Source organism: Melanotaenia boesemani, chromosome 1, assembly GCF_017639745.1.
Source record: "Melanotaenia boesemani isolate fMelBoe1 chromosome 1, fMelBoe1.pri, whole genome shotgun sequence".
Taxonomy (NCBI): domain Eukaryota; kingdom Metazoa; phylum Chordata; class Actinopteri; order Atheriniformes; family Melanotaeniidae; genus Melanotaenia; species Melanotaenia boesemani.
Window position 1 is genome coordinate 22,723,353 of NC_055682.1, and position 20,995 is coordinate 22,744,347.

The window sequence follows — 20,995 nt, forward strand, 5'->3', positions numbered from 1 at the left end:
AGGGCTCCTTTATATTATTGGTCCAGTAATAGTCACTTTGGTTAAATGGTAAGTATTGAAGGAACATATTTATAACTGAAATGAAATATTAAGAATGAAACCAAATGAGTAGAGAAAATATGACTGCTTGACAGCAGCTGAATGCATGTTAGAACCCAAAACAGCAACTCAATCCTTTTAGCATCTCACGTTTGTTCTGGATAGAAGAAATTAAAAATGGCCATGAGGAAATATGCCGATTAAGATACATGTTTTGAGTTCACTGGTCTCCCTCAGAAGCAGCATCTTAATACATATAGCTTTGGTTGTAAGAGTTATCTTGCTGTCTTTGTTCATAAAAGTGTAACTACGTTCAAACAGACATGAGGAAGTGCCGCCTTACATGAGCTGCTGCGTACTTTTTACTCAGAGGGAAGTGAAACCCCTCTATGGCCACAGAGAGATAGATACTCTTGGCCATTAGAGCAGCTGCTGCAGCTCTCCACTCTGCTTCTGCTGTACTTGGGAGAGCGTGCCGTGGGATTTACTGACAACAAATCACTAGCAGAAGGAGAAAGTTATTAGTCAGAGATGGGTTTTGGGGAGGACCTGCAGTCTCCACAGGCGCATGCAGCAGTTATGCGGCTGCTGGACTCAGAGCTTCATCTGATGGAGGCCATGAAGAAGTGGATGGGTCAGCGAGCAAAGAGTGAGCGGGAATTTTCAGTGCAGCTACACCACATGACTGCTTTGGTGGAGAAGATGGACAAACCTCAAAGCAGTGCAGGAGTAGATTACATCAGTCAGCTGAACAAGGTGAGGTCTTTTCTGCACCTAAATTATTGGATAGGATTCGCAGATCATCAGCCTGTTGAGGACAGCAACAGTATGATCCACTCATTACCTCACCTCACCTCAGTTTACAGCTAATATGTGGCGAAAAACTATGGTGTTTCCTCAAAAAAGCATATGAATTAAAATGACTTGTTATCATTATTTCAATTAGATAATGTGCAAACGACTGATCTGCAACTTCTGGAAGGTCAGGAAGAAGTCGTTTTGGATTTAATTCTTTCAACATAAACATGTACAGCTATACAAAACAGCACACAGGACAGAAACAGGTCGTATTTTCTAGACAAGTCATTATGTGCAAATAACAAAATATAATGTGTGAAAATAGCTTTAAGTATCCCAAATGCAATCTATAAACGCCGGTTTTTCCTCAGTTTCTTTAAGGTAAGTAACTGACCCACTTCTTCTTTCCATTTGCCTCAATATTTAAATGTTGAATGTGTTCCCGTCCAAAGAAGATGAGACTTTATGAATAAAGAACTTGCAGTATACCATTACTGGGGCTGCAAGGCCCCTTTAAAATTTTAATCTGAATGTCTTTCAGATCTACAGAAAACCTGGTCAGCACATTTACATGGATTATTCAAATTTCCAAGGATGTAGAAATGTTGTTACAGATGTAGGTGATAGACCAAAGAGTCACCAAAATGAAGATATAATATTTTTTGTGTATGAGATTTGAATGTTTAAGATGTTCAGCCACAGAAAGTATAAGCAGAGGCAAAGAAAAAAGTTTCATTAAAGGTGGATACTAAGTTGAGGGAGTGTTCGGTTTGATATTCTTTTATTTTTATGTATTTGTTATTATCCACAGAACTCCTTGCTTACTTTTATGACTCTTAATCCAACTTTTATCCAGGTTTTTTATTTTTTTTTTAACTCTACAGAGTGTTTATGAAATATTTTCATACTGAGAAACAAACTCCAACAGGAGATAGATGTGTTTTCTTTCTGGTGATATGCCTGATATTTATCTTTGTGTGTCAGTCCTGGGGAGTGCTGGTATCGCAGACAGAGTCCCTGAGTCAGGTGATGAAGAGGCGCTCTGAAGATCTGCTGGATGGTCCAATCAGCAAACTGACGCTGCTCATCAGAGACAAACAGCAGCTCCGCAAAACATACTCAGAGCACTGGAACCATCTGAGACAGGAACTCAACAAGGTGTGAGGCAAATGACACACTGATTATTATCACAGCTCACAGCATAAATAGCAAAGTACATAGAAACAGCCCTAAAACTTAGACACATAATTATATCAAAAGGCAAGTAAGCCACTCCATATGGTCAGACTTTTAACTAAGATAAAAAAATATCACAGCTTAAAATAAACTGAGGTTTGAAAATGTTTTTCAGTTTTGTTTTATGAATGTTCTTGTGGTTGACAATGCGAACACGTCTGTGTGGATTTGCACTTTGTTTTCTCAGTTCTTACAACGTTGAATAACATCTTACTGTTGTAAACCTTAACCTTCATTGTTAAAACCTATTAACCACATGTGTTATATATATATATATATATATCTATATATATATAGATATATATATATCTTCTTATTATTTTATTTGCTGTTATTTCAGCCAGCAATGTTTTAAAATGAAAGCGAAATAAATTTTGATGCCATCCCTCATATGCAGAATTACATTGAGCAAATGATGTGTATATTGTCATAGATCATAGATAGGATTGCAGTAGAGTCACTGGCAGGCAGTTTTTTATATCAAAGTGATCTTACTCCTCACTGAGTTTTGTGAGCATCACACTGTGATTTTATACTACATTGATCATTTGTCATGATTAAAACAGCAACATCGACAACAAAGTCAGAGACTCTATCAAGGAGTGTTGACTTGTTGCTACCAGCAGCACAACAAATGTCAAACCATTTCCTCATATCTCGCGTCTCATGTTTCATGTTCCTCTGCAACAAAACATAACAGGTCTGCCGTCCGCTTCCTGCCTGTGCTGTGTAGTGTTTGCACTTAGTCCGCACAGTTAACCCTCATTTACGCCTACCTTATTTTTCTAGCTGTGTGTGTAAAAATATGCAGCTGTGTGTCTGTGCATGGTTCTTTTAACGCAATAAGTTAAACTATGAAGCTAAAATTATTTAGTTTTGTTATTGAGTCTATCCTTGTGGAAGGAAAACCTTAATAACTATTTCTGAAGAACTTTTGAAGGGTGCCAATGCAGCTACTGCTTGCTCAGATATACATACATGTATGGGCAGCCATGTCACAACAAAGCAGGTGTGTAACTGGTTGGTATAATGATGGAACTGGCCCTAATGAATGTGAGGGAAAGGTTGCAGACAGACACTAGCTATCTTTACATGGAGCCCTTTTAATCTGATTAAAATTCCGATCAGAACAAAATTGTGTCAAGTAAACATGGAAGCTTATCCGATCGGCCTCGATTGGAAAGAATTTTCAATCCTATCGAGAGGTGTGGTTTAACCCTCATTACAATCACATCAGAAGGAAAAAAAATCTTATTACGATTGTCTCTGTGCATACTTGAACCCTGTGGGGGTTTCATGACATGATGAGTTTCAAGTAAGACTTAAAAGATGGCGGCTCTGTGACTGCTGACTTACTCGAAAAAGAAACACTCTGAAACACTCAGAGCTCACAGAGGTCATGAGTGAGGGTTCAAAGAACCCCTTAAACAACCAAGCACAAATGAAAAGTCCTATCACAAAAATTCTTGAACCATGAGTGCCAGGAGGCTTGGAGGAATGTATGGATATAATTTATTTTACCCTAATTTGAACAGAATTTAAACTTTGGCAATTTTAATACACATGAGAGTTGCTTTGTGGTCTGAGAATCCAGGTTTGTTTTGAATGGGGGTTAATGGGAGAAAAAATAGACTTTCGGACACTTAGAGCAACGTAGAATAAAATCTTAATGTCCCAGTTCAAAGTAGGCTGGGTTTCTGGCTCATTTTGGTCAAATCTCATTCATTCTTATGGGACAAAAAGTTGCAGTTTTTTTTTCGAATTACATCAACACTCTAAGACTTTTGTAAAGCAAAAGTCATAGCACACTATTCCCAATCGAGATGCACATTTTGATATAACTTCTTCGGGGGTGAAGTCGATGCCAAAACTCATGAACAAGCAATAGTAATATGTGTGCCTTATGCCTACAGCACTGGCCCCCATAACTACTATCTATTCTGAGTATTGCCTTCATTTTGACTCATGTGAGGAATAACATACAGCTATCTGGAATATTTTAATCAGTTTCCCTCTATTTGTTTGACACATAAATTCTAAAAACCAAACAAATTTCCTCTAACTCTTGAGAATAAAGTGGGGTTCCCCAAGGATAACGTTTAGAACTTTTACCTGTTAAACCATGGCTTTATGAGTACATCAAGTCTTTTTTATTATGTGTCTGCTGATGACGGAGAACACACATGAGCGCTCTTCAAATGTGCTTGGATGTCACAAAATTTCCAACCCCAACTACAAACCCTAACCTTTAGCCAGGAAACAGGTTACATTTAAGCTATAGATTCAAAAGGTTATATTGGTCATAGAGAGACTGGGGTGGAGAGTCTGAAACATCAAGAGTCAAACTTTGGTAGCATTTTTTTTATTCTGAGTTACTCTCAGAGGTTATCTGGGCCTTGCATTATATGTCTGATTTATAATATCAAGAATATAAATACAATGCAGCCATTTCACTCTGTTGTAGTGCATATAGAGTTAATAATCAGCCTTCTGCTGACTAAAAGAAGAGAACATGTTACCTGCGTTTTTAAGTCTTTAATATTCTTGTTTTTTTCTGACTTCCAAAATATGATGTTCATCTATAAACCAGAACATACATTTGTTGGAGCATAAAAAAAGATCAGATTGTATTACCATTACCATATTCACATTTTTGAATGCTCTAACTCTTTGCATCAACTCCTTCAGGCAACTCACACAGAGTTGGAGAAGCTGAAGAGTAGCTACAGGCAGGCAGTGAAAGATACAGATCAGGCCAAGAGGAAGTACCAGGAGACCAGTAAAGGTAAGGACTCCTTATATTAGTTACAGTTTCACATTGATGCCACTGTCTGTTTTTTTCTTCCTGTTTTTAATGTGAAGCTGATTGTTATTCGATGATTGACATCTTCCTGTTTGTGTGTGCAGATAAAGATAGAGACAAGAATAAAGAGCGTTACATAAAGGCTACACTGAAGCTCCATGAGCTCCATAATGAGTATGTCCTGTCTGTGCGAGCTGCTCAAGTTTATCATCAGCACCACTACAATCAGATCCAGCCTGCCTTGCTCAGCGCCCTGCAGACTCTGCAGCAGGAGATGGTGCTTATACTGTAAGATTAACTTCAACGCAGCATGTGGGTGTGGTTTTCTATCACAGTGAGAGCCAAAAGTTGAGGCTTGAAGGTTTAGTAGTTGTTTGTATGGATTGAAGCTTAAAATGTGGTTATGCTTAGGTTTAGGGAACGCATTCAGGTATGATTAAAGTATGAGGCAATGGAGTGCATTGTGTTGATGGGGATGTATAAACAAACACTGTATTGTGTGTGAGTATGTGTTTACTGAAAGAAAATGAGAGACACATTAAGAATGACAAGAAAACCTCATTTCCATACAGTGGGGATATGTACTGGAGCATAACAGTGTGCTTTGTTAATTCCTGATTTGTATTCACTCTCACAAAGAGAGGAGCTGCACACAGAAATGCACATTATTTAATCATACCACAGTAGGAATGTTTGCCCATTTTCTCAGAACTTGACAACTCTTCTTTGCTCATTTTTCAAACATTTTCTGCCAAATATTGAATTCAGACCTAAATTATTAAAAATAATTTGTGTAGAGTTGACATTGGCCTGAGCAGTTACAATGTTTATCAGTATTTCAAACATAATTATGTTGTTAATGATATTTAGTTATGTAGTTGAGGGTAATGACCTTTATCTTAGCTTAGCCTTTTTTTAAATCCTAATTTTTAAAGTTGGGCAGATAATCGTTTTTGGCACAAGGCAGAAAAACAAATTATAAAGTGGAGAAATAAAATAAAACAGTGGAATATATGCTTGTAAGACAGCAGTGAGATCCTTGAGCTTGTTTGCAGTCAGTTGGTTTGCCAACAGTATTGGTTTCTTGGCATTTGAGGTTGGTGTAACTTTGCTTTAGGGCTTATAAGACAAATGGTTTGTATGAAGTGAAAATATAAAAAAAATAAAATAAAGAAAGGAACTAATGCAGCTGCGAGCTGCAGTAGATGGTGTTGCACTGAATTGCTGGTTTAGAGAACTTTGCCAAAAGTAGACTTGATCCCCCAACCCATGTCCCCAGACGACCCAGTCCCATTTCACCCCTTGTCTGTATAATTTTAACACATTTACCCCCAGAGCCTTTTTTCAGATCCTTTCTGGGATAGATGTGTAGGAAAAGGTAGCAGCCCTTCAAATTTTCAGAGGCACACTCATAAGTGTTATGTTAAAGATCCTCACAGTTATTCATACACTGCCTGGCCAAAAACAAAATAAAGTTTCCACCAAACAAAAGAGGTCACACTAAGATTTTGTTGGACCGCCTTTAGCTTTGATTACAGCAGCATCCACTGCACCATTGTTTTGATAAGCTTCTGCAATTTCTACCAAGCTCTTGTATTGATATAGGGAGAGTCTGACCACTGCTCAAAGCCTTCTCCAGCACATCCCAAAGATTCTCAATGGGATTCAGGTGTGGACTCTGTGGTGGCCAATCCATGTGTGAAAATGATATTTAATGCTCCCTGAACCAGTCTTTCACAATTTAAGCCAGATGAATCCTAACATTGTCATCTTGGAATAGGCCTGTGCCATCAGGGAAGAAAAATCCATTGATGGAATAACCCGATCATTCAGTATATTCATGTATCAGCTGTCCTCATTCTTTGTGTACATAATGTTGCTGAACCAGGACCTGAACAGCTGCAGCAACCCCACATCATAGTACTGCCCCCACAGGCTTGTACAGTAGCCACTAGGCATGATAGTCATTCACTTCATCTGCCTCTCTTATTACCTTGATGTGCTTATCATTCTGGAACAGGGTAAATCTGGACTCATCAGACCATCTGACTTTCTTCTGTTGCTCCAGAGTCCAATCTTTAAACTCTCTAGTAAATTGAAACATTTTCTCCAGTTAGCTTTACTGATTAGTGATTTTCTTATGGCTACACAGCTGTTCAGCCCCAAACCCTTCTGTTCCCTTCACATTGTGAGTGTGAAAATACTCTTACTTTCACAATTAAACATAGTCCTGAGTTCTAATGTTGCTTTTCTTCTTCTTGATTTAAATGATATTATAGTATAGTTTAATAATGTGTTGGACAGCGTTTAAACCAATTTTAGTAGTTTCTGCATCTTCGTTTTTTTCTGCTTGATGTATGCCGATGATTTGACCCTTCTTAAACAGACTAACATCTTTCCCAGGACCACGGGATGTGTCTTTCCACATGGTTTTTTAAATAAATGAGAAGCTACTCTTTGTATCAGTTGGGGTTAAATAACTTGTTTCCAGCTGAAAGATGATCACCCATGCTGTTATTTTCCAAGAGGAGACTCGTACCTATTCGCTTAGTTAAATCCAGGTGGCATCATTTTTTTTTTTTTTCCAGGCAACAATAAATGATCCCATATATGCAAATGACAACAGTAATATAGGCTAGCTTGCATGAACAAGATTTGTTTCTAATCTGTCACACATCACAAAACCTTAAAACTTCATAAAGCCTTCCACATGCTACATTATAATCAGCTGATCACCCCCTCTCCTGTTGTTGAATTCAGCTTTGGTGATTATGTGTGTAAATGCAATTGACAAAACAACAACACTTTGATTATTATCTATAGATGCAGTATCTTTTCTTTGGAATAAAAACTAAAGAAGAGAAAACAGAAAAGATTAAATAAAGAAAAAAAAGACAAGGTAGCTGCAGCTTTTATGCTTTTTGGACCCAGAATAATACAAACAGAATATTAGTAAGCCAAAAAACAAACAAAAACCAAAAACACTGATAGTCACAGTGAAGCTTGTTCCCTTTACTCCTTAATTCTCCTTTCTCCTTGCCTCCTCATCTCAGACTGCATGGGAGCAGGACTTCATTGCACTAAGAAGTGAGGGAAGGAGATTTGAGGCTGTACAAATTGTGAATTATAAAAGGTTCAAGCTTGATTCTGACAGATCAGAGCATTGATGAGACATGACCAGTTCCTATTTGGTAGATTCTGATTTCAATAGCTTTTGATTGACAAATGCTTTCAAAATACAAAGATCCATATGACAGGTTTTGTGAGGTTTTAGTCAAAAGAAAAACATGTTTTTGAAAATTTTGATTTTTGAAAACTCAATATGGCAGCAAATCCAGAATGGCTGTACATCAAAGGATGTTTAGTGTATTGTTTGGTCCAAGGAGAGCAACTGTACCTCAGCTGTGAAAATCCAAAGATTAATAAATATCAGCATAAGGACATGCTGACCCATTGGTGGTGCTACAGTGCTGAGGTATAGATCTCTGAGGTCAATGAATTCTTACTTTGCCTTTATGTTTTCTCTTTTTCAACACATTTCATGACTATTGGCCTAGTAGTTTCACAGAAAATATAGTATGCCATTTTTTTTCAAATGCTGTCTGACACAATTTAGTTAAGATATGACAAATAGACATTATAACTTCCTTTTAAAACTATGACCTTAGAGTTATTTCCCTTGCATATTAGTTTACGTTTTGAACAACTAAACTCCTTCCCCCTTGTCTTTCATGGGAGTGTATCTCAAGAGATATGTCCTACAGCTACAGTACAAATGGGATACAAACTGTACTTGATAACTCCAGAAGCACATTACAATACAATGTGTTATGATGCAATGCATACCGATGCAATGGAATATGATGAGCTTTATTATCCCCATGGGCAAATTTGTTTTGGATTTATAAAAGATCAATAAACAGACTATAATTCATTCATAACATACCAGTCAGACAGCAGAATATATTACAAAAAATCCTTACTGAGAAAGAAAAAAGAGCAAAAAGGAGAAGAAGAATAATAAGATGGGCCATACAACCTTGAGAAACATACTGCACAACCCATTTGACCTTAAAAGAGATTTAAAAAATTTCATTGACAAAGCTAAGAGACAAATTATTTTTTAAAATGGTTCAGTTTGCATTTGGGAGCTCCATAAGATAATGTAGGAGTGAGTCAGAATAGTGGATGTGTGATTGTAAAACTGTATGATGGATTGATGAGATCAGACAGATTTCAAAGCAAAGGTTGATACGCAGCTGCTTACAATCAAAAGTTTGGAAATTGTGTAATGCTCTGAAAAAAGGGGGGATGTGATGTTTTATTCTATCCTACAGTCATTTAGCAGACACTTTTTTCCAAAGCAACTTAACATCTGATGTATAAATGATTTCAATTCGGCTAGGTTTACATCCACCTCTCATATGCCATTCACACTGAGTCTGTCCTGATTTCTGTACCAGAAAGGAGATCCTGCAGGAGTACTTTGACATCTCAACCCTCCTACATTATGAAGTAGTGCAAATCCACAGGGAGTTGTCGTCAGCTCTAACAGCCATCGATCCTGACAGAGAATATGAGAGCTTTGTCCACCAGAACAGGTAGACAGTGGGAAAGCTTCTCCTTCAGCAACGTCACAATCATGAACTCTAACCCTCCACAGAGAGTACACTGTTGACCATATGTTTGTGATTGTAGGTCAGTGGGAGAGAGTCCAGCTTGTGGAGATTTTGATTGTAGTCTCCTGGAGGACACTGAGCATCTAAAGCCCTCAGAAATTGAACTGAATGACCTCACGCTCGAGACAATCCAGCACAAGTGAGAACAACCAGTGCAATTTCAGATGAAAAAACTGCAATTTCCTTTCTTTTTGTCTCAACTACTTCCTCTTTAATCTATATAACTTCTATCTCCCATGTACTTTTATTCCTCATTTAGTTCCTCTCCTTACACGATTTGTCTAACTTCTTCTATCAGACTGACTGCAATTGAGGAAGAGCTACTGAACCTTGCACGTTCCCTGGGCTCTCAGCAGACTTCGGTCGAGCAGCTGGAGCTAGAGCTGGAGGAAGAGAAGGAAGGGGTCAAAAAGGGCCAGAGGTGAGCGGGGCACAGACACCAGGAGTGCTGTGAAGGTGTGTTCAAAGGTTGCAGGAAGAGTTTAAAGTAAAAACACACAGCTTTTGGTAGCTGTAAAGATAAATTACTGAAGTTTGTCTCTGCAGGCAGTCTTCTCTACAGGAGAGTACTGTGTGCTGTTGGCTGTGCAACAACTAATAACCAGTGTGGTCTCAGGGGGCAGTGAGAACCTTATTAATTATAATACAGCGAAATGTTTGGAGTTATGAAGCTCAATCCCCTCATTTGTCTTGGTTGATGAGGCTGTCTGGAGGTGTTAGAGGTTTATGGTCCTGTGGGAAAGATTGAGTTATTAACAACTTTCTGAAGGACAAGTGGGAACAATGTGTTTACGTGCAAAAAGTTGATGACTATTAAAGGCGCCTGCAATGCACATATGGTGATAGTGATGTAAGAGGATATTCTGCACTTTGGTTTGAATTTTGCAAAAGACATTTCATAAACCAGCATGAAAAGCTGTGTACAGTTGACCTGGTGGTAACCTCTTGTAGCTGTCAGGGTTTCTGTGGCCTCTTCTCATCAGTACTCAGAGATCTTGATGAGAGAGCAGTTTCATTAATAAGGCTATCTATAGTTTGATGGAGAAAAAGTATAATTAATCTGTAATTATGGCGGTCAGAATAGAAATCTTTCCAACAGTCCAAAGATATTAGTTATACAAAAGAAATAAATAGAAGTGGAAATGAGAGAAGTTTGATGTTTTGCTTGTTAAATGACTGCAGAATGTAATCATTATCCAAATAGCTGCTGGTAGTGCTTTTGTCAATCTGTCCATGGGGTTATTTCTAATCAAATGAACTCAGAAAAAGAAATTTAGTGAGGAAATAATGGATCTTTTGAGCTTTCTTTCTGTTTTGGCTGTTTCCCACTTTCTGGATCAATATCTCCTTTCTTGGTGTCTGTGCTCTGGGTCTGTGCCAGAAAGAAGGTTCAACATATCCAGGTTATTTTTTGCTGATATGGTTTTAACTAACCTTAGCAATGTAGAGCTCGCTAACTGATACTATTATGCTGGTTATTGACTTGGTAAGTCAAACCAGGTTTTCCAGTGCATGTTTCTGTAAAATGGTAGGAGTTGGCACCAGTTTTCCAGTCAAGGCCTGTGCCTAGCAGGCAAAAGCAGGAGGATAGATGAAAAAAAAAAATTAATACCTTCTGTTTGAATGTGTGAATTAATCTGATCAATATCATGCACAGTGAGCTAGATCTGAAGAGCCACAATTGTATACACTACTGTTCAAAAGTTTGGGGTCACTTTGCCATGGGATTCAATAGGGAAGTGACCCCAAACTTTTGAACGGTAGTGTATTTTATTAAATGCACTGCAGGTGCATTCTCAAATCATTCAAGTCAGATGCAGTGCTGGCTGTTATTTGCACTTTGCATCAAAAAACACAGACAAAGAAATGACTGCTGCAGTCAGTGGTGTCATTGCAAATATCTAAGTTCATTTTATTTCACCCAGGCTCTAAAAAGGTAATAAAAATGGTTTTAATTGTATTCTAAGTTGACCTCACAAGTGAGTGTATGTTTGTCTCTGTGTTGGCTCTGTAATGGACTGATGTCATGTCCAGGGTGTAAACTGCCCTTCGCCTGATAGTAGCTTGTCTATATGTTAAAACAGTCATCCTTCATGACTTTTTCTAAAATAACTTGAACTTAAGATTGAGTTTCTAGTTTGGATCTCATAACATTGTCTTTTCTCATCGGCATGTGTAGATTGCAGCATACATATGTAATGCACACCGGGATGTACAGGTGGCCAGTGGCAGATTTTTACAGGTTAATTCAGATATGTACTTCTACAAGACCAAATTTATGATGGGAAAGGACTACGTGAGCTAAGTTGTTGTTATAAGCCTTGAATAACTGTAAACCCACATAAACATTTAACTGATTTATATGTATTATTCTGCTCATTTATATCATTTTTATTGACTTGTGTGACTTTTCTAACAGACCAAGATGCTAATGTTATGTTAATTTCCTGGCATGTTCTGTTTTTTCTTCAGGGTCTACCAGTTCAGCAAGAGACATGCAATGGAGCAGTGCAGACAGCAGGTTGCTCTGTCTCAGGGCATAAAAGCCAAGCTTGAGGTTCAGAGACTCATTCTGAAGGAGAAACTGGACCAGCTGGGGTCCAGAGAACCTCCCACTGCTCTAAAACTCTTGGACTCAGACACTGTTTCACTTTCATCTTGTACAGGAAATGTAAGGTTTCTCTGCTGCAGATTTTCTTTGTTTTCTCTTAGCAGTGAGGTGTATAAATAGGCTCTGCATTGTATGTAAACTTTGAACACAATTCATGTTAAATTTAAAATTCTAGAGACATTCTTTATTGCTTCATATTATCAAAACTTAAGCATAGACAATGTTTTACTTAATATGTTTCAAAGCCATTGTCATGAAAGTCTACAGTCTTAATACAATGACCTACTTTTTTGTGTGCTAATCTACTGTAGGAAGAAAACACAGTAAATATGTGCAGAAAACCCTGCTACAAGGCCTCTGCTATGGTGCAAGTTCAATATTTATGGCTTTTCTTTTTGCTACCTGACTGCACTAAACCTAACAAAACTAGTCATGTTTAGTTGCTTCATAAAATTAATGATAAACTCATGAGTGTATTTAGATGCTGGGACCAGATGGCCAATCACAGTTATTAATCTGGAGGCGACTATTTTATTATTAAACATACATACACAGAAATAGGTGTGGACAAGGAAGTAGCTACAACAAAACAGTAATATTTGCTTCCAATGATTTGAAGAACAAGTCAGCAAATGCAAGCTTTTGTTCTTCTCTCTATTTTAAATATGCTGGCATGTCTGCTGACATTTGTCTAACAGTGACACTTGCCAGGAAAACCAGATTTTAGAGAGAGAAGAGACGCCCTCACTATCTAATTTGTCAGCAGGAAGTGTTTTCATACATTTTGATCTCTTATCTGTTTGAAGCAGACTGGGTTTCCAACATAAGTTACCGTGGCAACCATGTCATTTCTTACCCTGGTAAGAAGTGAACTACCTTTTTGACACTAAATTAAACTGGAAGTCACCTTACCAGGACAGAGACCCTGCTGTTTAGTGGAGACTCTAATATTTCAAAAAGATCTTTTTGTTCCTTTTGAAACAATATGTGGACTAAAATGTTATTATCTCTATTTTTTCTAAAAGAAACCCCTGCATTTAGTCAGTGTACTGTATTATAATTTCACTCTGTGATTCATAAAGTATTTTCATTTTCATTTCACATTAATCATTAACAACTTTACAGACCAATATTGTGTAGTCTGTGTTTTTTCTCCAGAATCACAATCCTGCTCCAACCAAACAGCTCATGGACGGGCTTCTTAACAACCTGAGTGGCCTGTTTAAACCCAAACCTGAGGTAGGCTGAGACCATGATAAATAGAGAGTCTACAGTAATACAAACTACTGGAAATGTATTGTAGAGTAAAGAATACTTGTTTCACCTGAAGGACACATCCTCTTTTCTATCCTGGTTCGCCCTTTGCTTCATCTCTGCAGTGGCTGTTTTCAGACAGAACTCTCAGCACACAATAAATCATAGTTTCAGAGAACTTCCTCCTGGGTCTCTTGTGCTCATGATGGAAGATTAGGAGGTTAATCCTTGTTGGTCAGTTTAAAATTCTGCCTGGCTTAAATTCTTATTTTTCTCAGGAAGCTGATTTATATTTAATGACTGCTGACAGAAAGAACCATGACCAGCTGCACACTGACAACAGGACAAGGCCGTGTGCAGTCATTCTGACAGCATTCAATCATGGAAATGACTGTGTGCATGCTCTAAAAGGTTATTCTGAGCAAATATCGCATTGTATATAATGTGCTGTACCCCAAGTATAAATTATTTGCTATTTTTGGGAGAGCTACTTCTCCCTCTGTAGCTCCCATCACTGTGGTACCCTGGAGGCATGTGAGGTGGTGTGGTTAGACTTTCAAGTTTTGCTGACTCTCCTTTGAAGTGTTTCCAAATAATCTTAGCAGAATCACACCAAAATCCACCCTCCATCTCTCTTTATTGTTTTGTTACTCATGCCACCTTTGATAAAGATCCAATTTTTCTCTCCTCCTGCCTGCAGGTTCTTCCTGTTCTCACCCCTGTGCAAATCATGGACCGTCCTCTGGGGCAGCAAGACTGGTACCACGGAGCCATTCCCAGACTGGAAGTCCAGCAGCTACTAAGAAATGATGGAGACTTTTTGGTGAGGAAGAGTCAAGAGAAACAGGGTTATGTGCTCTCTGTACAATGGGATGGATCCTGCAAACATTTCCTCATCCAGAGCACAGATGTAAGTAAATCTGCTGCACGGAACAGAACACCTTTTTAAAGGCAAAATCTTCATTTCACATTCTTACATCATTTATTTTCTAGTCAGTGCTTCTTGAATGAATTTTAAAGATTTATGTAAGTTTTCATAATTAGAAGCGCAAGAAAGCCATCTTTTCTTATTAGAGTTATTTATAGCATGAGATGAAGTAATTTGAGTGGGGCTGTCCTCAAGCTGGGGTGATTTACTGCAAATTAAACACAAGCTACACACAATAATACAAGACTACAACCATTCTAGCTATTCAAACATTCCTTCATAACGCAGTGCATTTTGTCACATGTCAAAAAGTTTTTTTTCTTTTCATTTGCACATCACTTCACCTCTGTAAATGCTTTTCCATGCGTGTCAGTAGAATTTGTACCGTCTGGATGGAGAAGGCTTCCACAGCATCACGCTGCTGATCCATCATCTACAGTCGTCAGGACAACCTATCACCAAGAAGTCAGAGGTTGTTCTAAAGAAACCTATACTGAAGGTAATGCTGTGAAATTAAGTATACATGCACTGAGTCTAAAGAGGTTCACTTAATCTAATTTTATCTCCATCTAATCTAACATGCTGGTTTCCTGTAAGTCACAGGCTCAACAAAAACCTGTTACATTAACTTCTCATGTTATATCACATCTTTCTGATCTCACAGTTTTAAGCAGCACCAGTGTGTGGGTTCATCTTTTGTTTTTAACCCCATAGGACAAATGGGTCCTGGAACATGACGACATTATCCTGGGACCTCTCATTGGACGGGTATTTATTGTTGACTTTTTTTTATAGAAATATAGTGGCTAAATGAGCGGAGGTAAAAAAAAAAATAAAAAATAAAAAATAAGAGAGAGAGAAAGAGAGACCTTCAGAAAAAAAAAGGTTCTGGGAATAATTAAATGATTTAAGAATACTTTTCTCAACAGAATATGTGAAATAATGTGATTATCTATGGTAAATAATAAGATTCTAAAGATCCGGACAGTCTGAATATATCTCATAGTGGCAAGACAACATTGTGATGATCACAATCTTTGTCCTCAGACACAAGACCTCAGAAACATTAAAAACAGGCATGATTTAGTATTTGAAAAATACTGCATGCTCAGAAATACTTCTGAAAACAGCTTACAGTAAGTACAGAAGGTCAAGAAATCAATCAAATTATTTATTTCTGTGCTTGTTCTCATAACACACCTCAAAAGTCAACACCTGTATTGCGATGGAGTGCATTAGTGTGAATGGCACAGATAACTTTGACATTAGTTCTCTCTTAGCTTAGGCTTCTGACTATTACTTTTCAGGTATTATGTGGTGTTTTTTCTCTTTCTCTCTTGATGTATCTTGATCAGGAGATGTGGAAAAATTGGCTTTCAGGCAAAAACGTCTCTGGACGCTGACTTGAATAATAAAAAGAAGTTTATTACAAAAGTTCAGACATCAAAACAGATTTCTGCAGCAAAATCTGGAGGTCCCAAAGCCGGAACGAAGACCTAAAGACCTGATGTGTCATTCTGTCTTATATAGGGTTTAAACAAAGAAAATTCCTCAGTCCTGTGTCCTCCAATCATAGAGTTTGCCTATAGGATGCTCATTTGCATGGAATGCATGTTCTTGTGTCAATCCAGTCTGTGGGACAGAGAACCTTATATGGTAAAGACTTAAGTGTGTACCATACAAATGCTATGCTTAGATACCTCACTCTCTTTAATGTCAAGGATGTCTAAATAAAAAAAAAAAAGAATAAATAAACTGAACTATTAAAGCGAGAGTGAGAAAACTTTCCCTTTGCAGATGGTCTGCTCAGTTTTACAGACTTTTTAAAATGTGTGTTTCTGGATTAAAATTTAGAATGAGCGCACACATTTTTCAACAAATTTGTTTCTGTATTAACTTTCATTCACTTATCAATTGGATATGTATGACTAGTTATTTGCAGGTCATTGCTTTGTTAAATTTTCATTTTACACAGCATTTCAAATTTTATGGAAACATGGTGCATGGGGATAAAAAGCACCACGTATAGTTCTCATGATAATTAATAAACTGTAAAAGTATCAGGCTTGTACTCTGCTTCATTAGGAAATAAAGTAAGTAAGAAAAGTTGAAAAACCTCATGTCAGTTTTCATTCTACAGGGTAACTTTGGAGAGGTGTACAGGGGTAATTTACGCTCTGATAACACGCCTGTAGCTGTAAAATCCTGTAAAGAAAACTTGGCCCCGGAGCACAAGAGTAAGTTCCTGATGGAAGCCAGGTTAGTATGCACACATAAACAGACATGCAAACACACGCACACTCAGTCTTTTGTAACTCCCCTCATTTGCTGATGCAGGATCCTGAAGCAGTATGATCATCCTAACATTGTAAAGCTGATTGGAGTGTGCACACAGAAACAGCCCATTTACATCATCATGGAGTTAATTCAAGGTAACACAGCTGAGTCCTTCAGCATCATTGATTTATGGCACTCAGGAATTTTCTGTAATGCATCCACTTTGTTCTCGGCGCTTTTCAAGGTGGTGATTTTCTCTCCTTCTTGCGCACCGAGGGTCACAGTCTGACACCCAAGGTGTTGGTCAAAATGACTGAAAATGTAGCAGCGGGCATGGAGTACTTGGAGAGCAAGAAGTGTATCCACAGGTTGGTCAATGGTCACAATGCTTTTTTCTAATTATTAACTCATTCAAAATCCACCATGTGATGATTGAAAACTGAAGTCAGAGACTTAAGCATCAAAGGCAAGAGACAAACACCAAGATTTTCTGCAGTAAGCCGCTTTTAGTTTTTGTTCATTTGTAGATTTTGTTGCAAATGTCTAATCAAGTTTCCTAATGCATCTGTATTTAGGTATATTACAGTACTTCACAAAAAATATGAATGCAGCCAAAAGATTTTGCAGCACAGTTTTAGGTCAAATAAATTTATATGATCTGTAATGCTGTCATGAAATGAAATGCAACAGCAGCAACTCTGAATGAAACTATGTAGTAAACATGCACAAGTAAACATGAAGTTCAGTGGTACAGATATTTGATGTTTAACTTCTGAAAGCAGTCAACTTTGGCTTTAATCAGCAAACTTGCTGTGCTCTGCAAACTTGGATCATCCAGGCAGTGAGATTTTCATGCCACTCTCTGCATGCAGAAGACATTTCCAGAGCAGCTATAATTTGAACCTTTCACTCAAGCTCTTGCAGTCAGGTTTCAGAGGTTATGTGACTAAGGATGACATAACATGATTGACAAAATTTCCTGTTTGTTTTCTCAATTTATTTGTTTTATTTATTTATTTTTTTATTACAATGAGATGTGCTGTCAGTCATTGTTCTGCTACATGACAAAGTTGGGACCTGGGACCTTTTTTAACTGCACCTGGATGCAGTTGACCTACACAGATAATTTTAGATTTTGATGTTTACTCTGGTTTGTCTCACAGCTACCATGTGCTGTCTTTTGAAACTGTTACATCTCTTCATAAAGATTTTAAAAAAGTAAATAAAATGATCACAAGTCAAAAGATGCTTGAGGACCAACACAATAGTGGCTTTTTATGGAGAGGCACAGATAATGTGTATTTAACCTTGAACTCTTGTAAAGTTGTGAAGAACTGCTGTTTAAAATCTCTGACATGTCAACAAGATTTTTCAGGCAGTTTGACAAAACTGCACATAAACATTTCCATCTTACACGTTTGATTTGTAGAAATTGCTTCATATTCCTATTTAATCATTAAGTATATGGGTCTGAGACTAAATAATTTGTAAGTAAAATCCACTTTTAGGATTTAATTAGTCTATGTCTGAAATTAATGTTTATGAATTTGCATTAACTGATATATTAACGCAAAGTGAAGCTGACCGTTATAAAAGTTATAAAACTTATAAAACTTCCTGCATTAAGTCACACATTCAGTCATAATATATAATCTAGATAAGCATCACTGAATGACAAACTGTTAAAGAAATATTAGTTCTGTTACCAAGATTAAATATGCAGCGAGACACATTAATATATAAAATAAATAATGCTTATCCAAACTGGGTTTTCTAAAGTCGCATTGAATTTAAACACAAAAAACACAGCATAGTTGTGTGATGCCAGTAGAAACAAATATAAGAAATATAAGCATAAACGAAAACTGGTCATTTTTGAATGCTTAGCATTTTTTTCAATGTATTGTCCACCTGAACAAATGCAGCTTGAGGCTGAATGCAGGTGGATTCATTTCCATGCCTTTACACACAAAACATCAACCACTTTGTTCCCTGCAATTAAGTGATGACTGCACTTTCTCATACCACATGTTAATGTTACAGTAAAAGAAACAGGAAGAAACAGTTTCCCAGAATTAAGGCTATCAGAGTCCTCTTCTATTTGCCAAACAGTTCACCTATTTATTTATTTTTTTTACTGCAGTGAAAAGGGTACATTTATATTATATAATGGTATCTGTAAATTCAGTGCTGCAGTATAATACATTGATAAGGCATCCTACTTTGTCCAAAGACACTTGAAACACATGCAAATAGACATTTAAAGTACTTGAACAAACAGATAACTTAAAGTACAACTAATTCAAAAGAACAGAAAAAAATAAAATAATAAAGCTGTAAATGTTGAAATGAAGAGAAAAAGAAGAAGAAGAGAAAAGAAAGAGGAATTACAACATTTACATTTAGGAAGTTAATAGAAAGGTTATGTCAATTTTATTTGATATTAAAAAGCTGTGTCTGTATTTCTTTGACCAAACTGCTGATAGATTGAATGTTCATTGCTCAATGACCCGAGGCAGCAGTCAGTATGAGAGACAGTCCACTCAATATGGCACTAAAGCATTCAGAGCATTATAAAACTTTCTATACTGCTTGTAAAACATGTTTTAAGTCAGCTGTAAAATAGAAAGGGAGCCAGTGAACAGATGCAGAAATGGATGAGATGAGATCCTTTTGCATATATTTTTAACAAATCAAAAAGCTGGCTCACAAACCTAACTGCAGGCGCATAGATGCAATCTCAAAAGACTGCGGACATGTGAGCTGGATGTAAGGATCAAACATGGAAGAAATTTTCCACTTACAGTAGTATTGAGTTTGCTCAAAGCTTACTTTAGAAGAAAAACAAAAAATGCTGATATGCAAAAACCTGTAATTGAGCCCCCCGTCTTTTTTTTGTCATTGAAAATTCTGTAGAAATAGCCTGAAAAGGGACACATGTGCAAGATCTTTGAGCTGTTTAATGGGCTCTGTGAATGAGAGGCTTTGAATGAGGCATCAGTGAAGGCTGTGGGGGATCTGAAGAGATGAGGAGGTTGATATATCCGGCTCATTACAGGAGTGTTGTACAGTTCACCCAGTGGGGGGAGATCAGAGCAGGCTGCATGTCAAAATGAACTGGCACTCAACACCAGAGACATGACAAGAAAGCCTGTTCTTTCACTCCTTTTGGTGCTGTCTGTTCTCAAGAGAACAGATTTTTTTTTCCATGTAGACATCTTTTAGTGTCCATAAAAACAACAACTCAACCTCTCTTCACATCATCTCTTACATCATTCTCTGTCGTTTTTATTTAAGGGACCTTGCAGCAAGAAACTGTTTGGTTGCAGAGCGCAATATGGTGAAGATCAGTGACTTTGGGATGTCCCGTCAGCAAGATGATGGTGTCTACTCTGCAGAGGGCGGCCTTAGACAGATTCCTGTCAAATGGACGGCTCCTGAAGCTTTGAACTATGGTAGGCATTTCTCCATTTGCTGTAGTATCATAACCTGTTTCACTCTGCAAGTAGTCAGACAGAAACTGACAAACAACACATGTTCCTTTGCCAATGCTGCCCTCTGCAGGCCGTTATACCACACAGAGTGACGTCTGGAGCTTTGGGATCTTACTGTGGGAAACTTTCTCTATGGGAATGACGCCCTACACAAGCATGACCAACCAACAGACACGAGAAGAGGTGGAAAAAGGTAAATAAACATGTCAGGAACCTGAAGATGAAGCATCGAAATGTTTATATCCGCATGAAGAGAAATGATTCTGGTACAAATGTCTATTTATTTTTCTTTTTGCTGTGGTTAGACCATATCGGCATGTATGACTGTCTGTGATGTGTTGCAGGATACCGCATGTCTGCTCCTCATGGCTGCCCAGTGGAAATCTCCAGGATCATGAGCAGCTGCTGGCAGTACGACCCCAGAAACAGACCATCTTTCAAGAAACTTCGTGCTGAGCTCAATGCCATATACAGAAAAATTACCAGATGAAGTTTAACTCTTAATTGGACGTTTTTTCATTTCATTTCCTTTGAGAATAAGTAAAAATCAAGTAAAAACCAACCAATAAAACTCCAAGATGAAATAAAAAATAATAAATCCATGGGTAATATTTTTCTAGACAGTTTTTGTTGTGGAAATTACCTGGAAAATTGTGTTTGGTTGTGTAATATGTTAGTAGGCCAACTGATGGCAGCACTTTGTTCCTTCCTTCTGTCGACCTTTTAAATTAGTTTTTTAACACATCTCCTTTGAGAGGGAAGCATTGAGATGTAACAAGGCTGGGAACAATTCACTTTGATTTCAGCACTGTAACCCTGTGGTGAAGTGCCTTGAATTTATGAAACACTCGTGAGTTAAATACAGAGTTTGATTAC

General features: G+C 37.6%; 1 protein-coding gene across 4 annotated transcripts; it reads left to right on the forward strand.

The window, feature by feature from the left end:
* The first annotated feature begins 404 nt into the window (after positions 1–404).
* On the forward strand, positions 405–20,995 carry fes (FES proto-oncogene, tyrosine kinase). 4 transcript variants are annotated; one of them, XM_041990462.1, is made up of 18 exons: positions 405–795; positions 1,822–1,995; positions 4,762–4,858; positions 4,981–5,164; positions 9,340–9,477; positions 9,575–9,694; positions 9,815–9,976; positions 12,028–12,226; positions 13,307–13,405; positions 14,121–14,330; positions 14,725–14,847; positions 15,063–15,116; positions 16,489–16,607; positions 16,686–16,780; positions 16,870–16,993; positions 19,923–20,080; positions 20,190–20,312; positions 20,464–20,995. In XM_041990462.1, the coding sequence occupies exons 1-18, from the start codon at positions 571–573 to the stop codon at positions 20,607–20,609; spliced, it is 2,550 nt and encodes an 849-aa protein (XP_041846396.1). In that variant the 5' UTR covers positions 405–570; the 3' UTR covers positions 20,610–20,995. The 4 variants fall into 4 exon arrangements, with proteins under 4 accessions (XP_041846396.1, XP_041846405.1, XP_041846413.1 ...); XM_041990471.1 differs by having other exon boundaries at positions 13,325–13,405; XM_041990479.1 differs by having other exon boundaries at positions 9,854–9,976.

Bases quoted from the DNA above. Each gene is read 5' to 3' on its own strand.
- fes (XM_041990462.1), top strand. From the start codon at position 571: ATGGGTTTTGGGGAGGACCTGCAGTCTCCACAGGCGCATGCAGCAGTT. The intron at 14,331-14,724 runs GTAAGTAAATCT...GCGTGTCAGTAG, and splicing joins TCCTCATCCAGAGCACAGAT to AATTTGTACCGTCTGGATGG. The intron at 16,994-19,922 runs GTTGGTCAATGG...TTTTTATTTAAG, and splicing joins AGCAAGAAGTGTATCCACAG to GGACCTTGCAGCAAGAAACT.